The sequence below is a fragment of the Cydia fagiglandana genome, chromosome 3, assembly GCF_963556715.1.
Source record: "Cydia fagiglandana chromosome 3, ilCydFagi1.1, whole genome shotgun sequence".
Lineage (NCBI taxonomy): Eukaryota > Metazoa > Arthropoda > Insecta > Lepidoptera > Tortricidae > Cydia > Cydia fagiglandana.
Genome location: NC_085934.1, coordinates 18,879,177 through 18,904,016, shown reverse-complemented (window position 1 = coordinate 18,904,016; position 24,840 = coordinate 18,879,177). Strand labels below are relative to the sequence as shown.

At 38.2% G+C, this 24,840-nt stretch overlaps 2 protein-coding genes across 4 annotated transcripts in view; one reads left to right on the top strand and one right to left on the bottom strand.

The window, feature by feature from the left end:
• The window catches only part of LOC134680285 (bifunctional arginine demethylase and lysyl-hydroxylase PSR), a 359,994-nt gene that overhangs the window by 199,660 nt on the left and 135,494 nt on the right, over positions 1 to 24,840 (bottom strand). The gene's annotated exons all lie outside the window — the stretch shown is intronic.
• Positions 1 to 24,840, top strand: part of LOC134680280 (proton-coupled zinc antiporter SLC30A2) — a 42,028-nt gene that overhangs the window by 5,056 nt on the left and 12,132 nt on the right. The window contains exons 1-3 of one of the 3 annotated variants that reach the window (XM_063539381.1): positions 6,016 to 6,151; positions 20,253 to 20,425; positions 22,942 to 23,052. In XM_063539381.1, coding sequence (XP_063395451.1) covers positions 6,123 to 6,151; positions 20,253 to 20,425; positions 22,942 to 23,052 — 313 coding nt within the window. In that variant the 5' untranslated portion in view covers positions 6,016 to 6,122. Of the gene's footprint in view, positions 1 to 6,015; positions 6,152 to 20,252; positions 20,426 to 21,302; positions 21,407 to 22,941; positions 23,053 to 24,840 lie in introns of those variants that run through there. The other 2 variants (XM_063539380.1, XM_063539382.1) reach the window with 2 other exon arrangements.

Below are 24,840 nucleotides of genomic sequence, written 5' to 3'. Positions count from 1 at the left end.
GATCCACACGTCTACGCACGTCAAATGCATTCAAGTTAAACAATACAAAATATTGTGAAAACAGCTGGATGTAGTTATATTTGTTTTATATTGTAGTTATATTTTATCTAGGTACTTGTATAATAAGTGTCACTTGTGGCTCTTGAGATGTAGACTTCGCGAACCCCCATGGATCCACTATTATATAAATTTTACAAAAAGTGGAACGACAAAATACCCGTATAGGTACATACTTAATTGTCGAAACCTCATATAGTATGTATGTACACCGGAATCGGTAAAGAAATGCGACTAGAGTACGTAGACGCTTCGCTCAAGCTTCGCGCTCGTTCGGTAGTTTTTAAGTATGTTATGTAAAAAATATTTAAAACTTTATTTTGTAGCTTTATTTTAGCCGCTGGTCTAGTTCCCTCTGTACAACTCACACGCCTCTAAGACCGCTAATATCTACATAAGATATTATGTATGTAGGACATGTAGGTATCTTATATTATCTTACGTAACATCGGAAGTTGTGGCAAAGAATTAGGCATTTCTGTGAAAAGAGCTGTTATTGATGAAGATACCACATAAGTCCTGATAAGCATAAAATATTATATTTGCCATAAGTAAAGCGATAATAAGTTTTTGGCAAAAAATTCATTTGTGGTACAAGCTTTTATCGCCGACTGTACTTTTCTTAAGACAGACAACTAATACTCATCGAGACAATTCTAAAACCCCAAATACAATTAGGTTGCGTTGTTTCATCACAGAGTTCCTATGGCCACCTCCTGTTTCCATCATCAGATCAGCTCGATGGTACCATAATATTGCATTGTCATCCGATTTATACATGCATGCAAAATTTCAGCTCAATCGGAAACCGGGAATTGGATAAAATTTAACTTGCAAGATTTGATTACACACAGACAGACAGACAACGGTCAGGTGAAACTAAATAAAAGCTTGTAAAATGCAAGTAAATTAACCAATTTTTTTATGAAAGCTAAATAATAAACTCCGAATAATGTAAAACTCTTGTTACAATTAACATCTGATCAAATTTTATACACGGTGTAACATGAGTAAACCGAATAATTTTAACCACGCATTTCTGAGGTCAAAAGAAGTAAAAAATGTAATATGAGTTTAGGTCAATTTAGCCAAAAAAATTTTTTTTTTGTTTTGTTTTTTTCAATTGTTTGAGTGTATTTGTACATAAAAAATAAATGTTATTGGAAAACATGTCAATTAAAATTGATTTTTACATTATTTTTTCGTAGAACCTACTTTTTGCATAGTGTTACTTGCCCCTTTTTGACATTTATCAATAAGGATATTTAGACTCCGTCCCATAACAGCAACGTCACCATCAAAAAGGCCTTTCACACTATGTAACAATAAAAACTTGTTTTTTTTTTTAAACTTATAATATCTCTGAAACTAGGCGAATATCAAAAAAGTTTATAGGACATTTTTGTCTCTAAATATGATCAGGAATATGCTGTTAAAATTATTCGGTTTACTCATGTCATGTTACACCGTGTATATTAGGGCAGGATAGTCAAGTGGAGACCTGAGGGGTTATAAGTGCGTTTTGGGCCTAGGTATGATGAGATGGGAGTACGGTCTTTTTAGGGTTCCGTACCCAAAGGGTAAAACGGGACCCTATTACTAAGACTTCGCTGTCCGTCCGTCCGTCTGTCACCAGGCTGTATCTCACGAACCGTGATAGCTAGACAGTTGAAATTTTCACAGATGATGTATTTCTGTTGCCGCTATAACAACAAATACTAAAAACAGAATAAAATAAAGATTTAAATGGGGCTCCCATACAACAAACGTGATTTTTGACCAAAGTTAAGCAACGTCGGGCGGGGTCAGTACTTGGATGGGTGACCGTTTTTTTTTTGTTTTTTTTTTGCATTGTGGTGCGGAACCCTTCGTGCGCGAGTCCGACTCGCACTTCCCCTTTTTTTTATTTTTCTTCTATTTATAATTGAACCTCTTAGTAATGGAGTAAAAACTGCTATTTTATTTACCTTGATTATTTTGAAAAACCTTTACAAATTACAATGTAATTCCTATACAAATAATTACTATCTTGTTCATGATAATATTTGACACTGAAACAGTATGATTTCATCATGTTTACCTGAATCACGGCAGCTAGGTGTCCTTTTATGTTTTGTTAATATTGTATTCGAATTCTTTAAATCGTTTATGAACTCTGCAGGAAACATAAAACGTGTTTCTTTATTTTAACCTCTAGCTAGGGTTGCCAGATCGAAAGGAGCTATTATCGGGAAACAATATACATTTTTCGGGATTTTGGGACTTAAGTCGGGAAAAACAATACATCCAAATTAAAGTAATTGTATTAAAAATAATGATATTTTACATTATTGGTACTACTCAGCTCGCTCGCGCGCTAACGTGAAGCTGTTTTTCGGGACAGTTTACACTTTGTCGGGAATCGGGAACACATGCTAAAAATCGGGAGAATCCCGCCAAATCCCGACCATCTGGCAACCCTACCTCTAGCAGATGTCAAAACTTGCCAAGATAAATGCAATTTTGATTTGACAAAACAAAGATTCAAATTAGAATGGAACAGGAGACCTTTTTATAGGACTCTGGGCGGCTAGAGGATAAATAATGCCGATTGCCGTACAACGTGACCCATTTTCACTCCTTGACTGCAAAATACAGTAAAACTTTAATAGGCACGTCAAGAAATAACACGTACTTAGTAATTTCAGACATATCAATGCTTAGAAATTAACGAACAGTGGAAACGAGACATTAATTCGCGATTTACAGGCCAATTTGAGTTGTAGTTATTAGATCTGTTTCCAATATGATACTGAGCTGTCAGTATCAAAAGTGACGTTTTTTGGTCGAAGATGTTAATCGGTAAGAATTGTGGCATTAACTGCACAGACAATCTATAAAAATAATCGTTATTGCAACATTGAGTTGTTACATAACATTGATTCCTGGCTCTTAAAGTAGGTTTCCCTGCGTCTCAAGAGCCAGTTCCTTTCCGATTACAAGCGTAGGTAATGTTACATTACATGTTACAATTTCAGCAGTATTAAAATTAAAAAAAGATACAAACATGTGAAACTATGTATAAAGGGTCGGCAAGGCACTAGTGCCACCTCTCATCAAGTCACAAGTATCCATAGGCTACAGTCAGCTTCCATCAGATAGTACGGCTTTTCTGCTAACATCACGGTTTAAAAAAAATCACCAACCACGTGTGCACTGCCGGGGATTGAACTCGGTTGAGGACTGTATTTTCAAAAGGGCTTATTCTTGTATGGTGTTCATGGAGAAATAAGACCTTTTGAAAGACACTCCTCAGTTATCATTTATCTAAACTAATCTAGTAATCCTTATGTTATCCATTCTCGAAGTTGTATTGGCGGTATCTAATCAGATAATGTGCTTCTGTCGTATTAATTAGTCAAGTTTTAAATCTTTCATTTTTAGGGTTCCGTACCCATGGGTAAAAACGGGACCCTATTACTAAGACTCCATTCTCCGTCTTTCCGTCTGTCCGTCTGTCCGTCCGTCCGTCTGTCCGTCCGTCCGTCTGTCCGTCCGTCCGTCTGTCCGTCTGTCCGTCTGTCCGTCTGTCCGTCTGTCCGTCTGTCCGTCCGTCCGTTTGTCTGTCACCAGGCTGTATCTCATGAACCATGATAGGCAGTCAGTTGATATTTTCATAGATGACGTATCCGACTGGCGGACAAGTGTCCAGTTTTTATTAAATGTAATAGCTAAAATAATAATATTTTAAAACTAATTAACTAACAGGTACTGCGATCTTTGTTTTTAGGGTTGTCTATAAAAAAACTAACATTTTACAAATATAAATTAAAAAAATATATGCTATTATCGAATTACTGTTAAATTGGCGTTAGATTTACGAAGGAGATTTTCCTAACTGTCTAATTACGAGATAATTAATAAGAAATTGACTTAATAATCTACTAATTAATCGATTAAATTTAAATTAAAGATGGAATGATTAAAGGGCATATAATTTTATTCAGATTTATATCAATATCACGTTAGTTTGATTGATACTATTTTAATGATCACTATTTGTGACGACCAGTCTGGTCTAGTGGGTAAAGCCGATGGTCCTGGGTTCGTATCCCGGTAAAGGCATTTATTTGTGGGATGAACACAAATATTCGTTCCTGAGTCATGGGTGCTTTCTATGTATATACGTATGTATTTATCTATTAAGTAGGTATGTATATGTTTATATCGTCGCCTAGCAGAGCACCCATATTGCTTAGTTTGGTTGGGGCTAGGTTGATCTGTGTAAGATGTCCCCTAATATTTATTTATTTATTATTAAATGAAAGAACCTTTTAAATTCGACGACCAAAGGTAACCACATTAAATTTGGGCTCATTATAATGGTCTCAAGCACGATTGATAAATGTGTAGGTTTAGGACGTACGGCTTGGCAAAAAAGAGTAGAAATTAAAAAGTGGCAACACTGTAGTGTCGTCCCTTTCAAACCAATATATATAAAAAAACGGGACGATAGCACAGTGTTGTCACTTGCTGAACATTCAGGAATAAGATCATGTAAGCATCAAAAAAATTCTTTTTACCCAGCCGTTTGTCGCGCTACTCCTTCTAATGATGTATTCTTTGATACCAAACGACTTCTGCGAACGTCTCAATGTAAACAGACTAAGTTAAAATCCAAAAGGCGATAACAGACATACACTTTATCAGCAGGGGGTTCCAAGATTCTTAACATTTTTGAATTGATTTTAGGGACACGAAAGCCTACTTATCTTTGCATATGTATTTACGCTACAATTAAAACTGTTAACTCTGACCCTCCAAGAATAGACGAGGCAAAATGATAGGTCACTTGATAAGACATAAGACACGACACTTTCTTTAAAACTAGGTATATTAGAAGGCAAGATCGAAGCTAGGAGAGGAAGAGGAAAACCACGAGCAAGCTATACACAGCAACTAAAAGCAAATGTCGTGTCTTACTGTCGGACCTAAAGAACCTGACCGAGGACCGCGAAAACTGGCGCATACTCCACCGACAAGAGCCATGCTCTTAAATTATGATGATGACCCTCCAAGTGGTAGGAACCGGCTCCCGGCAACTACGTAATTTAAATTTCAATTTTGAATAATTATATACAATCAAATTAAAATATCAACAACTCAAAAATAACGTAGGTATGACAATGCCACTTGAAGGGTATTAGGACTATTAGGTAAGCATAAAAAAGGAAGCAAACTTAAATAGGTAATTGACAATGGCATCTCTTGTTCCGTAGCAAGATTTAAAAAAATGACAACTGCAGGCGTATTACGGATATTTATCCACGCGATTAAATAAGTACTTATCACGTTATAACACCACGCTATTCAAAGGGGCAGACTTTATCATTATCACTCTGTCAAGTAGACAAATACGACCGGCATATCACGGTGTCATCCAACTTAAAGTTTTTCCAAAACAAGGATTTTCCTTTTTAGTGACACGTGTTCTTGGAAATATCAGACGGTTATTATTCAAAAATCACCAGAATTTAGTGATCCAAAAGACTGGAGCAATGTTAGCTCTTTTTTAGGGCTCGCCTCATGTCTTGACCCCTAAAAGGCTAAGAGCCTTTTTTTTTCATTAGTAAAATAGCCTAGCCTTTTAGGCGTCAAGAGATGAGGCGAGCCCTAAAAAAAGAGCTAACAGGGCACTAGTCTTTTGGATCACTACGAGAATTCGAAAATGCCCTAAAAAGTAAAAACTTCCGACCGTTCAAAGGTGTATTCGATAAAGTGCCTAAAGCTAACAGATGCTAGACGGGACCCTAATACGACATGTTTACAGCATTATCGGCTCCTATTTGCACATCGTAACGTTATCTCCAATGCGAAGGAGTGCCCGGTAGGTGATAACCACTCAAAGTATTCTAGATAACGACCCAGTAATGGTTAGAATTAGTTCCTATCGTGCGTTTAGGCTAAAGTAGTAGCAAAATTCAAGCTTTATTAGTGACAGTGAGGTTTTTCTCTATTTCCTAGCTAAATAGTATTGGAACTGACGTTGGTTAGTGTTTAGTGTGAAGTTACATTAGGATCCAAGGATGTCTGAAGATAGCAAGCCGTTGATACAGTGAGTTTACCTAGCTGTTCTATGACACGTGTATCTTGCAATATTATAAGTAGGAATACAACATTATTGGTAGTTTACCGAAAAGTAAATACTGGAATACAAAAGAAACTAAAAGTCAACAAGTATATTGGAAAAAGCAGCTGGTTTTGTACCGCTAGAAGGCTACCATTTAATAACAAAATAATTCTTTGTAAAATAGTATCTACCTATATGTATGTTTGCAGACTTATTGATAGTGCTTTATTCGTGTCGTGTCACGTATATGTAAGTAAACTAGGTGACAAATAGTACCGCGACACGTGCTGGTAGGTGGTAAGTAGTTATAAGGCCACGCGACTTTATTTGAAACTGAGAGCCAAATTATCCAGATCTTAATGCACTGAAAAAATTTTGACTCACTCATTCAATAATTCAAAAATTAATTGAACTAAAGTAATAAAGAAATATATGTCGAATAATATCCTAAAACCGATTTGAACAATTGAGAACAGTTGGCTGGTGTAGGACGTGTAACACATAGTTTGCAAGTCTCATTTTTTGTGTAAGTAGAAAATAGTTTCTTATTTTCGCATAATAGTTTCTTATATTGGGATATTTAGATATTCACTTGATATCTAAATGTTCACAGTTCTAAATCCATATTTAATAAATTAAATGCCAAAGTGTGTGTGTGCGTGAAGAGGTAACAGCTCTGGTCCGCGGCTGAACCGATATGGACAAAATTTGATATGGAGATAGTTCGGGCCCCGACAAAGGACATAGGGTAGTTTTTATCAATCATCATCATCTTCATTCCACGCAGACGAAGTCGCGGTCAGAAGCTAGTGTAGTGTTCTAATAAATAATGGATTGATAGATTCATATCCGTTAAAGGAGTGGCAAAGCTCCTAAAAGTCATGTACCAAATCGGTTGGGTTTTTTTTAAATGACGGCATCTGTTCAGTCAACGTTCGACGCGCAGAATAATGTGGATTGTACGCAGATATATCGGAGCAGCCGAGGTACTCAAAAATATCTGACCACGCACTCTAACGCCTTAAGAATAGAGGCGTGTCCAGATATTTGTGAGCGCCTTGGCCGCTCCGATATATCTGATGGCGGCTGTACATTAGCGGCAGATTTTACGACACAAACGCTATTGTCTTCTGATCTCTATGGATAGGTCTATGCATTGTGTATTATTATGTTATCTAGTGATTAGCATGCTAGTTATATATGCAGGCTACTTGTCAATGTTCTAGACAAGCGTGGAATTTAGGAGCTGAATTACCTTAAAGGAAATTGGAATTGCGATTGCGGAACGGGGGTTGCGAGGTTGCGACTGTTGCGAGGAATGGTTTAGAATGCAGGGATTCAGCTTCTTTCCGCCATCGCTCTAAGCGACGTCATTTCCATCATACCATAGAGAAGGAACGAGTGGTAACTCCATGCATCAGTTTTTTTTACCAAAACGAGACTTATTTCGTAGTCTACATCTAGCGTCAAGTAGTGGATTTACATAACAACACTATAACAATTAAATTACAATTATAGCAAACATGGCTAATAGGACCACAAACCAAACTTAAGACACGCTGCTTCGACACGAAAAATCACATACTTACACACAGCCATTTGTACATACAAAGTACTTACTGAATTATTTTACTTGCTGATGTCTGATGTCTGCTCTGTGAAGATTCAGAGGCTTTTTCCGCGGTATTGACACGACGAAGTCACCTTCAGTCACGTTTCTTTCTAAATCTAAACAACTACGGCTGAAAATAGCTGTGTCTAGTAACAAAACTAAACACATTCTAAATGAAGATAGCAATTAGTAGACCTTATGACATTGCTATAAGGTGTAAAATTATCACTATCTTCATTGGTAGTCGGAGTTTTATATGAAATTGTAAGAAAACTCGTTGCAACGAATCGCAAATAAAAGAAACAAGTGCTGCGTGATAAATCGCAGTCGTTCGTTAATATTCATTTCGTGTTGTGTTGGGTGTCGCGTGGTACATCATTAGTACATTACTAATACTCATTTAAGTAGGTCTTACTATGTAATACATAGTAGTATCAGGCGTGGCTCACTCCGCGATTTCGTCGCTTTGCTACAGGTAGCTAAAAGTACATCCGTTCGACCCCAATTTTGGGGTTTGCCATAAGCCGCGCGTGGCGCTGTCGCCACCTAGCGGCCATATCTGTGCTGGTCGTGACAGACGCGTTTTGTTAGAGAGTGAGTCTTCTGTACCTAGTACTATTATTTATTCTGTGGTAGTATTACATTTTACAAATGCTTTCTGATAATCTTTTCATTACCAGCACGAATTTTCGAGACGTACTTACTTACATGTTTTTTTCCTGATCGTGCGCAACTTCCTGCCAGTTACTGACGTGAAGCTGAAGCAGATCTGCCGTCACACTGTCTTCCCAGCGATGCCTGGGGCCCATTTCTCAACGATATTAGACTAACTGCCGTATTTCGAACTTCAAGTTATTCACAAGAGATGACACGTACTAGACCCATTCTAGATATGTTATAGACGTTATAGTTTAGATATCAACTAGTTCTCTTTTGCAGCGCAATTCGGGCAACCGATGTCACTTTTACGTTAGATAGAGTAAGATGTGAATTAGATCTCTAAGTCATATCCTGTGGAAATCGTTCAAGAGTATCTCCAGAATCGCGCAAATGTCAAATTTGACAGGTTAGATCTTTAACATATCGTTATCGTATCTTGGTGATGTCTTAAAGATGTCTAATAGAAGTCTAACTATTTCATAATCCGAATGGGACCGTAATATTATTGGTCCACGAACTGTCAAATCGTAATAAATAAATAATATTAGACTAATATCGTTTGAGAAAAGGGCGCCTTTATTTATTTAGGCATCTGAGTAACGATTATGAAGTAGGTAACTAGGTATCTATGCATCAGTTATCGATACTGCACATAAGTATTTCCAATAATTATGAATACAAAAATTACACAGCAGCTATTGTGAGTCATAATTATGATTAAACTTTAGAGTCTAACATATTAGAGGCGTTAAGTTCGCCATTTGTACTCTTTTTGTGTATAGTGAACGGACATGTTTTTTACCCAAAGCTCACTGGAATTGGACTTCCTTCCAAGCTTCATCCTCGTCATCACTTGTGATATTTTGAAGGCTTACATTTTTTCCCATAAGAAAAGTAAAAAAAATGCTTCTTGTTCCATCTTTAATTTTAATATCTGATTGGCCCTTGTTCATAAATCAGGAACGCAAACGATGCTGCGGCTCGCCTCTCTTCCTTTTGCCTCCTGCCGAATTTCTCCGAAGTATCGGCCACCATCCGACCATGAGCGTGTAATTTATTTATATTTTATCCTCATACATATGAGATAAAACTTAATCATATTAAAATGTGCCGTTCTCAGGTTAAATGTAACTACGAGTAATGTAAGAAATTTGGAATTTGAAAACCAGTTTGAAAAATCCGAGCCCTGGCACAGAATAAATAATAGTACTAAGTACAGAAGACTCACTCTCTAACAAAACGCGTCTGTTACGATCAGATCAGCACAGATATGGCCGCTAGGTGGCGACAGCGCCACGCGCGGCTTATGGCAAACCCCAAAATTGGGGCCGAACGGATGCACTTTTAGCTACCTGTAGCAAAGCGACGAAATCGCGGAGTGAGACACGCCTGGCCCTGGTAATATAATATGTAGGGCACTGGTAAGGCTGGCCAGAAGTGTAGATCTTGACTTATTATTTAATTTAATGACAACGTTTGATAATAATGATATCATAATCTATAGTATCATTACCTTGACGCGTGCACTTACGATAAGAGCATAAGTATCATCTATGATAATTAGTATAATTACTGTATTTATTAGGCAAGGTAATGTTAATGTTTAAATGCTTCTGTCGTCCATCTGTACTAACCTAACCTATTTACCTGATATCGTTGGTGTATCACAAACCTAGAAGAGACCGCAACTAAATGGGTCCAACCGTAAAGTAGATAAATATGTAATATGAGGAATATACAATATATAATAAATCGTAAATTAAAATACATAAAATTAAAATTTACAAACATGATTTCCGCGATCCCGGGCAACGCACATTCATTTCTCTCACGCTTAGGCTCAGTGAGAACCTAAACCCACGGGGCCTTAATTCAAACGATGAGCACATAGCACATATTTATTTTATCTCCGCGATAAGTATTCAATCTCAAGAGGGTAGTCTGCGAGTTCGTTGACATAACACCGACGTCTCTGACCTTATTAAGGACATATCGACTGAAACTTGTAGTGATATCGATAAACTAAACAAATAATTGATAACACTTGGCATTTATCGAAAATCGAAATAGGGTTTTGTAGCGCAAGATTGTGTTGAGTAGGATTCGATTTTATTTTAAGGTAGTAAGGTGCTTTAATAGAAGTTGGAACATGTTTAAAGTTAAACCTAGAACCGATATTATACATGAACAAACATCCGCTGTTTTTGTTACTTTACCAGGAATTTAAACATAGGTACGCGTATAGTTAAAATACATATATTGCATATTGACGTGTACCTAGGTATAATATGTACCTATTATATATGCAATAATATCATACCTAATTTCATTTAGTAATACCACTGTATATATTTTGTTTGTAAATAAATAATTGTTATACATAAAAAAAATACCCATTTGCGAAAAACTTACATATTCTCAATGTAGTTTTAATTCATTCGACTCAAGAAACGATGTTGCAACTTATGGAGACAAAAAAATAACCTTATCTTGGTCTTGGAATGAATCATACTGATCTAATAATTTTGCATAAAACAAGAAAGATAATCACAAAACAATGAATCCACACCTCACTGCCTCTGAACGTTTTTTCTACCGTATCTATAAAACTTACAAAAAACCGGGCAAGTGCGAGTCGGACTCGCGCACGAAGGGTTCCGTACCATAATGCAAAAAAAGGCAAAAAAACGGTCACCCATCCAAGTACTTACCAAAAATCACGTTTGTTGTATGGGAGCCCCACTTAAATCTTTATTTTATTCTCTGTCTAGCTATCACGGTACGTGAGATACAGCCTGGTGACAGACGGACGGACGGACAGCAGTCTTAGTAATAGGGTCCCGTTTTACCCTTTGGGTACGGAACCCTAAAAAGGTTAGCTACCTAAATAATCATGTTTTTCCACATGCCTAATTTCCTTAGAAGGAGTACTGCTGTCACCTTTGGGCAGGAGCACCTGGATGCCAGCTTGGACTCTTCGACTCAGTCCAAAGGCGCGCTGTGGGAATCGTCAATGATCCCAAACTCACAAGCGGTATTGAACCTTTAAGTCTAAGGAGAGACTTTGCCTCCTTGTGTGTGTTCTACCGCTTATACAATGGGTTTGCTCTGAGGAACTATTTGACATGATGCCAACGGCCGCTTTCTATCACCGCACCGCTCGCCGTCGGCAGGATGTTCATCCTCACACTCTAGAACCTAAATGGTCGCGTACTGTGCGATTTAAGAGGAATTTTCTCCCGCGGACGCTCCGGCTGTGGAATGAGCTCCCTCCCGAGGTTTTCCCGAGGGTCTACAGTAGTTATGGGGTTCTTCAAAAAAGGAGTGTACCGGTTTTTAAATGTCGGCAACGCGCATGTAATTCCTCTGGAGTTGCAGGCGTCCATAGGCTACGATGACTGCTTACCATCAGGCGGGCCGTATGCTTGTTTGCCACCGATGTGGTATAAAAAAAAAGGAAATAGGTGCAGCCACCTGCAATAATATAGGGTACAAAGAATTATACCTATGATTATAATAATACAAGCCTCTTCACATTGCGACCCCATTGCATCCCCTTAGGAGATGGAATCCGGAGTAAAATGTCCTTTTCCACGTTTTAAACTATTTGTGAAAGTCTTTTTTTTGCGTGATGGGGGACACCAAATTAGACATACAAATATCCATACAAACCGTCGAATTTTGGTAAATGGGTAAAACGAAATTAAGTTGGATTTCAACCTAGACACTCATGTGTGCAGGATTCATTAGGGTGTCATATATTTTGCCTGCTTCATTTTGTTTTATTATTGACCATACCTATTGGAATGGAACTGTGGCGTAGTTTTAAATCTTGACGCATACAAATACCTACCAGTATAGGTATTAACAATTAAAATAGAGCATGTGTATTCTAGCATAAAACTAAGAATGCAATAGATTAGATTAGGAAAATGGTATTGGCGCTTACTTATAACCAGACCAGACGATTCTATGGAGCCGCGCGCCGTTTTGTCGCCTAAATAGTGTCTAGTTTTTAAATTTATAAAATGGATAGGTATGTATATGTCGCAGTAAGATAGATATAGCCGTTATATAGTTATAACCCTAGGGATATAATTATATGACGTAACATAATAGTTATACGAAAGCGATTCATTACTATCTTACTAGGTATATAACTATAATACGGCTTTAGTGTAGTGATATAGTTATATTACTGGATTAAGTTTAGTGAAATAATTGTAAGTAGGAGTGCAGCGGTGCGGCGGAGGTATAGTTATATCCCTAGGGATATAGTTATATGCCGTATAGTACGTAACTACGTATTATAATCATATTCCTAGTAAGATAGTAATTGTAGGTATTCGGAGTGCGGCAGTGAGGCGGAGGCTTAGTTATATCCCTAGGGATATAGTTATATGCCGTATTATAATCATATTCCTAGTAAGATAACTATTATATATATTTTCATGCTGCTATTCTTAAGGGTTTATGAGGCATTGCGATCGATTCACGAAAGCTGGCGCGATATTTGACAGAATTTGAATGAAAATAGCTGTCACTCAGTAGAAATCTCGCGCCAGCTTTCGTGAATCGACCTGTACTTTTACGTAATATTGCTAAAAAGTATTATACGGCATATAACTATATCCCTAGGGATATAACTATATCTCCGCCGCACCGCTGCACTCCTACCTACAATTATTTCACTAAACTTAATCCAGTAATATAACTATATCACTAAACTTAATCCAGTAATATAACTATATCACTAAACTAAAGCCGTATTATAGTTATATACCTAGTAAGATAGTAATGAATCGCTTTCATATAACTATGTTACGTCATATAATTATATCCCTAGAGTTATAACTATGTAACGGCTTTATCTATCTTACTGCGACATATATATGTTAGTCTGTAAGGTAATTGTAATTTATGAGCCTTGTTGCCTGACTTAAAATGTTAAATAAAAAAATAATTAGTTCTTATACACGGAACCAGGCGTGGCTCACTCATTTGGTCGCTTTGCAACAGGTAGCTAAAAGTACACCCGTTCCACACCAATTTTGGTGGCTAGCCATAAGCCGCGCGTGTCGCTGTCGCCACCTAGCGGCCATATCTGTCCTGATCGTAACCGCCGCGTTTTGTTAGAGAGTGAGTAGTGAGTCTTCTGTACCTAGTACTATTATTTATTCTGTGACGGGACGAAGAAAAAACAAAAAACAAAGGATAACAAATGGTGATATGATATGCTTGGGTTGGGTGTGATGGGTATAGCCTCTGTAGAGTGACATGATCTGCAAAACTACTCGATCGATTTTGGTGCGGTTTTCTGTGAAGGATTGGCGTTGGTTGTAGTCAAGTTTTTATTTAAGATATCTGTATATTATGTAAAAGTCATGAGAAACCCTTAAATAATTAATAATCGGACACCTTAAAAAATATAACTATACACTACCATTGTTGCATAAGTAAGTTTCTAGATTCTGCAACTCTTCATTTTAAGTCACCGTAGTCAAAATATTTTGAACCCATATGGGGCATTATCTATGAAAAGGGACCTTATTGTCGATGGCGCATACGCCACACAGCGTCGCGCGGCATTGTATTTATATCGGAGCATCGTTAATAATGGCGGAAGCGCCATCGACAATAAGCTCCCTTTTCATAGATAACGTCACATATTTTATAGTCCATTTTTTTTAGCATTAGAAAGAACTTCGCAGAAGTAAGCTTGTGGTTCCAAATCCGGCACTTTTAGCGGTAATAATTTGAAGTAAATTATATCTATTGACCATGCTACATTAAATAATTCAATAATTATTAACAAATAACGAGCCTGATAAAAACTGCACGCTTGCTTCTGTGGAGTTCTTTCTAATGCTAAAAAAAACGAATTATAAGTCAAAACAATAATTGCGCACAACATTCATCCATAAATTTAAATGCCTACTAGTCGGTCTACCTATTAGTTCTGCTATTAAATAGCCTCCATTAAATGCATAAATGAATTAATGACAGTACTAATAAAGCCTTTACCTATGTCCCTGATCGCACTGAACACTAACAACACGTAACGTAACGTTTTAGAGCAAAAAGGACCCCTGTAGCGGCTGCGATTTAATCTTCTTCAAGAAATCCCTAAAATATAACTGATTATTTATTAAATATTGAACAAATACATACCTTATTACAGTACCATCACCCTCCGCGATTGCTGCGACGTTTACGGTCCTCATCATCATCATCATTTCAGCCTATATACGTCCCACTGCTGAGCACAGGCCTCCTCTCATGCGCGAGAGGGCTTGGACTATAGTCCCCACGCTAGCCCAATGCGGATTGGGGACTTCACATACCCTTTGAATTTCTTCGCAGATGTATGCAGGATTCCTCACGATGTTTTCCTTCACCGAAAAGCTAGTGTTAAATATCAAATGATATTTCGTACATAAGTTCCGAAAAACTCATTGGTACGAGCCAGGATTTGAACCCGCGGCCTCCGGATTGAAAGTCAAGACGTCATATCCACTCGGCCACCACTGCTTCCTTCTGCTTTACGGTCCTAGCGTAGTACTATTAGTTATTCTGTGTCCTAGCTAAATTAGTTGTTCAATACTTACGCTATACAATTTCCAATTTAGCAAGAACCCTAAATGGCATAAAAATCCCTTGTGGTGACTGTACCTGTGCCAAAAAAGGTCCAATTCTAACATTTCTAAAGCTTGCCTAATTCAAAAGGGGTCATCCATTAATTACGTCACACGAATTTCTAGGTTTTTTGACCCCTCCCCCCCTCCTTGTCACACTTGGTCACATTTGGCAAAACCCTCCCCCCCTAGTGTGACGTCACATTTTTTCTACGAAATCGACAAATCGAATTATGGAAGTACCTAAGTATTATTAAAAATTTAATAAAATATATTTGACGATATAAATATTAGTATTGTAACTAGGGATGTACCGACTAGTCGCCGACTAGTCGGGAAAACCGACTATCCGGCCACATTTGTAGTCGGCGATTAGTCGGCGACTAGTCGGCAAAAATGGCCGATTAGTCGGCACTTTATTAGTGAAAGAAAAACAGAAAAAAAGAAACCAACAGTTAATATTTACCATATGTGTTATGTCTATTTTACCAAAATACCTATTCAGGGTGTGAAAACTTTTTCTGCTCATCAGGATCGCAAAATAAAAGAAAGACAGAAATTGAACGAGGATTCTTGTGATAGGTCTTTGAACCAATAGAAAACACCTTTTAGCCAAGCTAATATATGAATAGCGCAACCAAAAGAGCAAAACTATTGTTTTTCACCTGAACTTATACGAAACTAATGATCTGGCCGACTAGCCGACTAGTCGGCCGACTAATCGGCCATTCGAGCGCCGATTAGTCGGCTAGTCGGCTAGTCGGCCAAATCAATAGTCGGTACATCACTAATTGTAACCCAAAACTGCTTATGAAAGAAAATTAAACGAATAAAAACGATTATCGTTTTAAAAACTTGTTATTTATAAATGTATTTCTTCTTCTTCTTATTTAAATGTACAGCGAATAAAATAATTTAAATAAATTTCCGGTTACTGACGAAGTTAAAGTGACGTCACAAAGTTTGTGTCTCCCCCCTCCCCCATGTCACAATATGTCACATTTTCTTGACCCCCTCCCTCCCCCTAAACGTGTGATGTAATTAATGGATGACCCCAAATTTCATACTTTTACAAGTGTGAATGGATTCAAATTTTGCGTTCATGTTCGCTAGTACCATAGACAACTGCAAGTTGATATTAAACATAAGAAAAAAAAAATGATGGGCCTTCTTTGGTGCAGGTACTACTTTTGCCAATTTTAGAGCTCAGAAAAGTTAACATTTCTGCCACGTCGAGCGCTATCATCGCTTTTAGTTCCTTCACCACTCACTTCACAGATCAATACCTATCACGTGTGAAGATGTCATTATTGTATTGCGTTGCGTTGTGTTGTCCATATATTATCTGCATATCGTGCGGCCCACTGCTCTAATTAGAGTGAAAGCGAAGCCCGAGCGTAGCTACAGGCTCTAAAGGTTCCGTGTTGTCAAAGAAGCGAGATTTAGTATTACATGTGACGTAATTATACTTATAAATGAATGCATTGAAATGTACGGCATAATAGTAGTTTATGTGACTGCTACATAATGAAAGGCATTAAAATACGAGTGTGGGTTTAAGAAACGAACGAAGTGAGTTTCTTAAAAGGATCACACGAGTGTTTTAATGCCTAATTATGTACAGTTACATACACTACTTTATCTACACACATATTATTACCTTCTATTATATATTCACTAACCTCATATTTCAACCGACATCCATCGTTGCTGTCTGACTTAACTCGCAGATTTGAGAGGTGGCGGCTCCTAAATATCTTTTTATCACTCATTTTACACGATACTTTTGCTTAAAGTTTGTTTAAAAATAACTATCAAATCAATTTTATAACCTAAAACTAATTAAAAGATGAAACTGTAAGTCAAATGGCGGTAAATGAAAACTTTTTTTCACAAATGTCACGCATCCGTAGTTTTTTTTAATTCATAGACAAAAGAATGAAGTCCCTATTCTCATGCCACTCGAGATCAAATGTCCTACGGGTTATATTAAAAAAATATACCGAATTGACGTTTCGTATCGATAATTGTTTTAATATCTATGGATACTAGAATAGACACCCACTTGAGTTTTGACAGCTGTTCCAAATTTAAAACTCATAACTTTACAAAAATCTGTAAAGTTATAACTTTAAAGTACAAATTTTACCTACTACCACAGATAAGAAAGTTCTCATAGTAAAATTGGTTGTGATAATGCTGGTCATTTCCTACGGTTTCTGAATGCATTTTAGAGCAGTAATGATATGTGCGTAGATAAATAATTTTAAAGACATTTAAAACAATGTTATGAAACCTTTTTCTGTATAAAAACCTGTTATACTCAGGTAATTCACACTTTTTCATCACGGGACCTTAAGAAACGCATAGAAAAACGTCGGATGCGCTCGAACGCGCGCATTATGGGTGCGCAATGCGCAAGACTGTAACGCGATTATCACACTGATGCGGCTCCGGTGTGTGAGGAAGACAGCGCTATGTGGGCATATAGTGATGTCCCGCTCGCACGCCTGAACGGTGTGCGGGCCGGACCTGTATATGTAGATTCCGAAATGAGTGCTTCGGTAAAAAACTGTGACTGAAAAAAAAATTAACCAGAGGATCGTATCTCGTTTTGACTGTTTAAAAAAAATGCAAAAAAACGAGCACAGGTTATATGCCTCCTCTGTCCTGATGCCAATTTAAGGGTTAAAGGGACCATGCAATGACGTCATCAGATCACAAGTCAATATATCAATATAATGACAATACTGTAACCAGTGCAAGTGAGACACAGTCCTCTAATGTGATCCTCTCTTTCGGACCGTTTTCTCTTGTCTTCTGTCTATTGTCTTGCTCGATGATAAGGGTCAATTTTAATTAGCAATTTATATATGGCTGAGCCGCAAATGATCACTTCATAAAATATGTCCATGCAATTGCCACAGAAAATACGAGTATGTACTACGTATCAACATTATGAATGAATCCATTTCAAAGTGGCCATGCGATATACAGTGCCGTGTTATGTGCGGATTTCCATCCAATATGAAGACCACATTATGGGTGCGCGCGCACCGCTGTAAACATAGCAATCGAGCGCAATCAGCCAAACGTTTACGCGTCTACCTACCATCATGCAGTTAGCGTAATGGCCACGTGCCGGATAATGGGGACCGATTTATACACGGTGGCTAAAAAATAACTGCATTCCCTTTGCCTAGCCCATCAACGTGCACACTAGCGCCACTGCTAATTAATCGTGATTATTTAAATTTTACGACAGGTATTTCAGGTGTGCCAAAGAAATGGCTATAGAAAGAACTATGGGAGATTACTTCACCAACAAGAGCGCAGTTCTTAGGTATACAATGATGATGCTATGCTTAGGGTGGTAGTCCACCTGTCCAATTTCTTGGTCCTGTCCAATGTGTATTTTGACTCACATTTTGCTTAATGAGAGAGAGTGAGAAGCAATGACCAAGGACCAAGATATTAGACAATTGGAATAACACCCTTAGACATAAAGGAAAAGTGAAAAACTGATTGATGACGACCACATGATTGACGTACAGCTCAAGTTCGTCGTGCATTTCGCTCGTACGCGCCTGTACATGTATTGATGTGGACGAGACGAACAATAACTAAATAATGATCCAAATATCATTCTGATGTCAGTGTACGTTCGAATTAGCTTGTTAGCTGCTTAGTCTGCCTTGTGGTCTGCCTAATTAACTTGTGGTTCCGGATTCTGATCTGATCCCGGACACGTGAATGTTTGTTAATGAGGTTTTAATGATTCTCTGCGCTTGTTTATCAGTTATATGATATGATCGGTGGTTTATCGATATCACACTCGCTCTAAAATTTTCCTTAATATCACGCCGACCTAGAATCAAGTTGATTGACCTAAAACAACGGTTCATCCCAGAAAAATATATTATTTCCAGTAGTGAAACCGGTTTTTAGAAAAAATATTGAAAGACTGCCGAAAATCACATATCCTCTAGCCACCCAGAGATCTATAAAAAGGTCTTCTGTTCCATTCTAATTTGAACTTTGTGTTGACACAATAAAATTTAATTTTGCTTGGCAAGGTTTGACGTATGGGCGGCTTGAGGATATGTACAGTCTGGCTAATCATTTCCATCTTATCGTGAAATCCAAAATTTTCAGCCACGGATTGTCGAAATTGCATATATTTATATAATTTGCTGGTTTAAGTATGTTTTTAGATTTGTAATTCCAAGTAGGACAAAAATGTTGTCCTGCTTATTAGGGGTGCCACAACTTGACGTCCCTTTGCGTGCACAACCACAGATAAGATTACTTACTTAAATTATGACCACCCTAATTAGCCGAAAGGGATAGTGCCATAATATATTGGAAAGGGACAGCATGATTTGTCCCTGAACCGCTGTCAATCTTCGATTTTGTAGGAAGTATCCTTTCTGTACTAGTAACGTATTATTTATTATTGTTAAAATGCTAAGTACAAGTGTTACATTATAGTAATTGTTATATGCTATGCCCTAGTGAAACATGTCAACACTTTCAGTTTCCTCGTTGCGTCAGTCACGCGTACACCTAGACACAGTGACCTCTAGAGGCCTTGGATTCCGTTGACATTGCGTGACAGGCGCCTGCTTGGTCGCTGCCTGGATGCTTCTTTTGACAGTGGACTTAGACCTTATTCATAAAACTTTACGGGACTGATTTAGATACATTCTGTTTTATCCTTTTCTTACAAATACATAAGACAAAATGACAGATAAGGACAAACGATTACTGATTAGCTAATTGAGGTTTGTATCGTTTATGAATAATGGGGTTAATAGATATAGAAACGTAATGTAAGCCTACGACAGTCGACACTTTTGTTAAGGCATGTGCAGTCATCGCTTTTAGTAGTTCCTCTAATTTCTATTTGAAAGTTAACCTATAAATAATTCTAAAAGCACGGATTACGAGCTTGTAGAAATATGTTAGTAAGTAATAGCGTATTACTAAATAACGACTGGCATCTTTACATGTAAATTACTTACCTACTTATTGTTATGTAATGTACGCTGTCAGCCGTTTGCCTTGCAAAGCGCACACAACTCTTATTCTACTAAAGTGGTTGGGAAAACAACTCAAAACACCAAGTGATAGAAAACGAATCACACACAACTAACATACATTTTTTTGGTCTTTTCAGGTTCAAAGATGGCAAAGCGTCATACGGCACAGGCACAGGCACAGACAGTCCAGCGAGAGGCCGGCGGGTGATATTCTGTGTCCACGGGAACCCCTCAACAGGGTGCTGCGCTGTCATAGAGACTGAAGATGGAGGCGAGCCCCAGCGCAATGGGAGCATCGTGGAAGTTGAACGTAAGTATTATCAGGGACTGGGACTGTTTTGAAATTTGTCTTAGGGACACGGAGACCAAAAGAACTTTTTGAACACGGAGACCAAAAGACTGATTCAACTGAGCATCGTACGAATAGCACTGACAGCGTGGGGTTGGTGGGTGATCTGTGTGCACAGGAACCCTTAAACAAGGTGCTGCGCTGTCATAGAGACTGAAGATGGAGGCGAGCCCCAGCGCAATGGGAGCATCGTGGAAGTTGAACGTAAGTATTAACTAGATCAGGGACTGGGACTGTTTTCAAATTTATCTTCGGGGACCAAAAGAACTTTTTGAACACGGAGACCAAAAGAGTGATTCAACTGAGCATCATACGAATAGCACTGACAGCGTGGGGTTTGTGGGTGATCTGTGTGCTCGGGTACCCTGCTGTGTTCAACAGGGTGCTGCGCTGTCATAGAGACTGAAGATGGAGGCGAGCCCCAGCGCAATGGGAGCATCGTGGAAGTTGAACGTAAGTATTAACTAGATCAGGGACTGGGACTGTTTTCAAATTTATCTTCGGAGACCAAAAGAACTTTTTGAACACGGAGACCAAAAGACTGATTCAACTGAGCATCGGACGAATAGCACTGACACGGTGGGGTTGGTGGGTGATCTGTGTGCACGGGTACCCTTCAACACGGCTGCGCTGTCATAGAGACTGAAGATGGAGGCGAGCCCCAGCGCAATGGGAGCATCGTGGAAGTTGAACGTAAGTATTAACTAGATCAGGGACTGGGACTGTTTTCAAATTTGTCTTAGGGACACGGAGACCAAAAGAACTTATTGAACACGGAGACCAAAAGACTGATTCAACTGAGCATCGTACGAATAGCACTGACAGCGTGGGGTTGGTGGGTGATCTGTGTGCACAGGAACCCTTCAACAGGGTGCTGCGCTGTCATAGAGACTGAAAATGGAGGCGAGCCCCAGCGCAATGGGAGCATCGTGGAAGTTGAACGTAAGTACAGGGCTAAGGCCAAGACTTCTGAACTAGAGTGAGTAACAGTAGCCTAAACACGGAAAATTTAACCAAGAGACTCTTTTAACTGGGTATCGTACGCATCTGGCACTGAAAGACGTATTGGTGGGTGATATGTGTGAGGGGAACCGTGAACCCTTCCACAGGGTGCTGCGGTATCATAGAGACTGAAGATGGCGGCGAGCCCCAGCGCAATGGGAGCATTGTGGAAATTGAACGTACGTACAGGGCTACTAGACCAGTAATTCTTCTGGACTACTTCTGACCTAGACTTAGGAACAGTATCCTAAACACGGAGAATATAACGAAGATACAGTTTCAACTAAGAAATTGTACGCATCCGGCAATGAAATACAGGGCTTTGTGGGTGATCTGTTTGCACGGGAACCCTTCCTTGGGGTGCTGCGCTGTCATAGATACCTACTGAAGATTGAGGCGAGTCTCAGCGCAACGGGAGCATTATAGAAGTTAAACGTAAGTACAGGGCTAAGGCCAAGACTTCTGAACTAGACTTAGTAACAGTAGCCAAAACACGGAGAATATAACCAAGAGACTATTTATAAATAAACTACAAACAAACAAAGTAAACAAACTCGCGTTCATGAAGAGTGCCTCATATTCTACAGAATAACTTTGGCAAACACCTATCTGCTCAATTTGATTTGTCATTTAAATGTCAACCGTAACGTACTCAACGCAAGGTTGAAATTGGAATAAATTAACCCTTTATGCATAGGTAAAATTTAATGTTGTCAAACAGTGCAGTTCACACACTATTGGACGCGTTGTTCGCACGGTGGTCAAATTTCGCACGGTGTTCAAATTTCACATAACTGTTATGTCTTGAATGCAAACAATAATTATAATGATAATTATTATGAGTTACGAGTCATTATAGAGAGGGTATTATGCAGGTACCTGTATACCTTGGAACTGTTGATGTTGCCTTGAGGGTAAGAATGCCCATTGAAATAACTGAGAATCATCAAGGGCAATAACATCAACCTATGATATTATAAGCGCATCTAACGTGTCCACTGAGGTGTTCATTATTACGCTAATGAACCATCATCATATTATAGGTACAATCGAACAAACTGATTTGTGACCCACCGTATTAAGTATCTGAATAATTTTACTCTTTAAACCTATGTAAAGCGAAAGTCGTAGTAAAAAAAAGGTTTCACAGTGGGTCAGGAATCAAGTTATTCGATAGTACCTTGTACAGTCGCCATTAGATATATCGGAGCGGCCAAGGTGTTCACAATATCTGAACACGCACTCTAACTCCCTGACAATAGATGTGTGTTCAGATATTTGTGAGCGCCTTAGCCGCTCCGATATATCTGATGGCGACTGTACTATTTGACAACTTCGGTATCTTTAAGGCTAAACTATTAAACCCCGTGGTTATGGATATCTTGCCGATAATCTTTCAATAGATGTCAAATTGACTTGTTTTTTTAAAGTGTCTGTAAGAAACGAACATTTAACTGTATATTATCTGGTTTCAGGACGACTACACTGTCACAGAACGAGGAACGAAGAGATAGACAAACGGGCGAGGAGAAAACTCATCATAGCCAGTATATTATGCGTCATATTTATGTTAGGAGAAATTATCGGTAAGTGCATTCAAATATCAACTTATAGTTATTTGTTTTACAAGGGGGCAAAGTTGTTGTTTAACCGCTCGTGCTAATATTGATACCCGAGCAAGTGAAAGATTCCAAAATTGAACCACGAGCGTAGCGAGTGGTTCGAAAAATGGAATCTTAAGCGTTGCGAGGGTTTCAAAGCACGAGGGTTAAACAAAAATTGCCCCCGAGTGAAACACAAAATTTTTCACCACACCAACCCGAAGCAAATATTAAATGTAAAATATCAAATGAAATCAAACCAAAGCAAATCCAAATCAATGTTATTAAATATTTATCATCCAAAATCATCATTTAAAAGTCAATTCTACCAGCAAACATAAGAAAACAACCCAAAATTTGCATTTGATTACTTTGCCTCACATGTGAATAAAGTGCAACTTTGCTATCAGTTTTTGAAGTGCAATGTAAGCCTTTTCGAGCTGGTGTGGTAAAAATAAATATGAACTCATATATGTATAAAACGCGGCTCAATGCTGATCGATGTGTCAAGCTGGCTATGTCAGTAGCAATGTAAAGCAAACTATAGTAGTTTGTGTTACAAGGGATCAAAATGATATATTTCCGTCAAGGGCGTACATTGAATCCTGAGCGTAATGAGGGATTCAAGTGTTAACGCCCAAGACGAAATAATTTTGATACCGTGTGACACATACTGCTTTTCACATCAACTATGAGGAAAATAAAAAAATCTTAGTGTTGACACAATCTGATGCTTAATAGGCCAAGCAATAAGAAGTTATAGAGGGAAATGCTTAAAATGCTAGGAACACAATTATTGACTCCGTAGCTTTGTTTGGACTAGTTAGGAGGTGAACATATCGAAAGTCCCCGGCCGTAGCCCCGATGCTGGGGGGTAGAGGGGGGAAAGAAGGTCTAATTTTTCGGTTTTTCACTTATATCTTGGAAACTTTGCGTCTTAGCGACATGACTACTAAGACAAACCAAAAGCTGATAAAATTTGTTACAAGTTTTATTCAGTCAAGTTTTTCGATATCTTGAATAGTTTTTGAGATATCCGCTCTTGAAAGTATATTTAGGGCTTTCAATTTTATCTTGATATCTACATTAGTGAAGCTCTTAGGCCGTGTTTGGTATCATTTTCGTATAAATCGGGGGTGCTGAATTCATTTTTGGTATCACATTGACACCATTCCTAAGAAAAAACATATAGACATTAAACAAATACCTTTTTTTTTTTAATTCCTCTTCACGCTTAAACCGCTCAACCGATTTAATTGAAATTTGGTATACATATATTTCGAGTTCCAAGACAGGACATAAGATACTTTTTATCTCAATAATCATCCTTTAAAGTTGTGAAATGGAGTATGGGGGGAATTCTACTTCGTCGATGAAACTGATTTCCTGAGGTTAATACTGCTTAAGGTAAGGTTTGAAGTCATGTTTGGTATCATTTTCATCTAAATCACAGATGTATACCATCCTAAATTTCATCTAAACCGGTTCAGCGGTTATTGACTCCCCATACACACTTGCACCCCACTTTTCACACCCTCAAAAGATGTTTTTGGATATAAAAACTATCTTATGTCCTGTGTCGAGACTGAAACTATTTCTATACCAAATTTCAACGAAATTGGTTCAGCAGTTTAAGCGTGAAGAGGGATTTAAAAAAATATGTTTTTTTAAATTTTGGTTTTACTTCGGAATAGTGTCAATTTGATACCATAAATGAATTCAGCACCCCCGATTTATACGAAAATGATACCAAACATGGCCTAACAGCTTCAC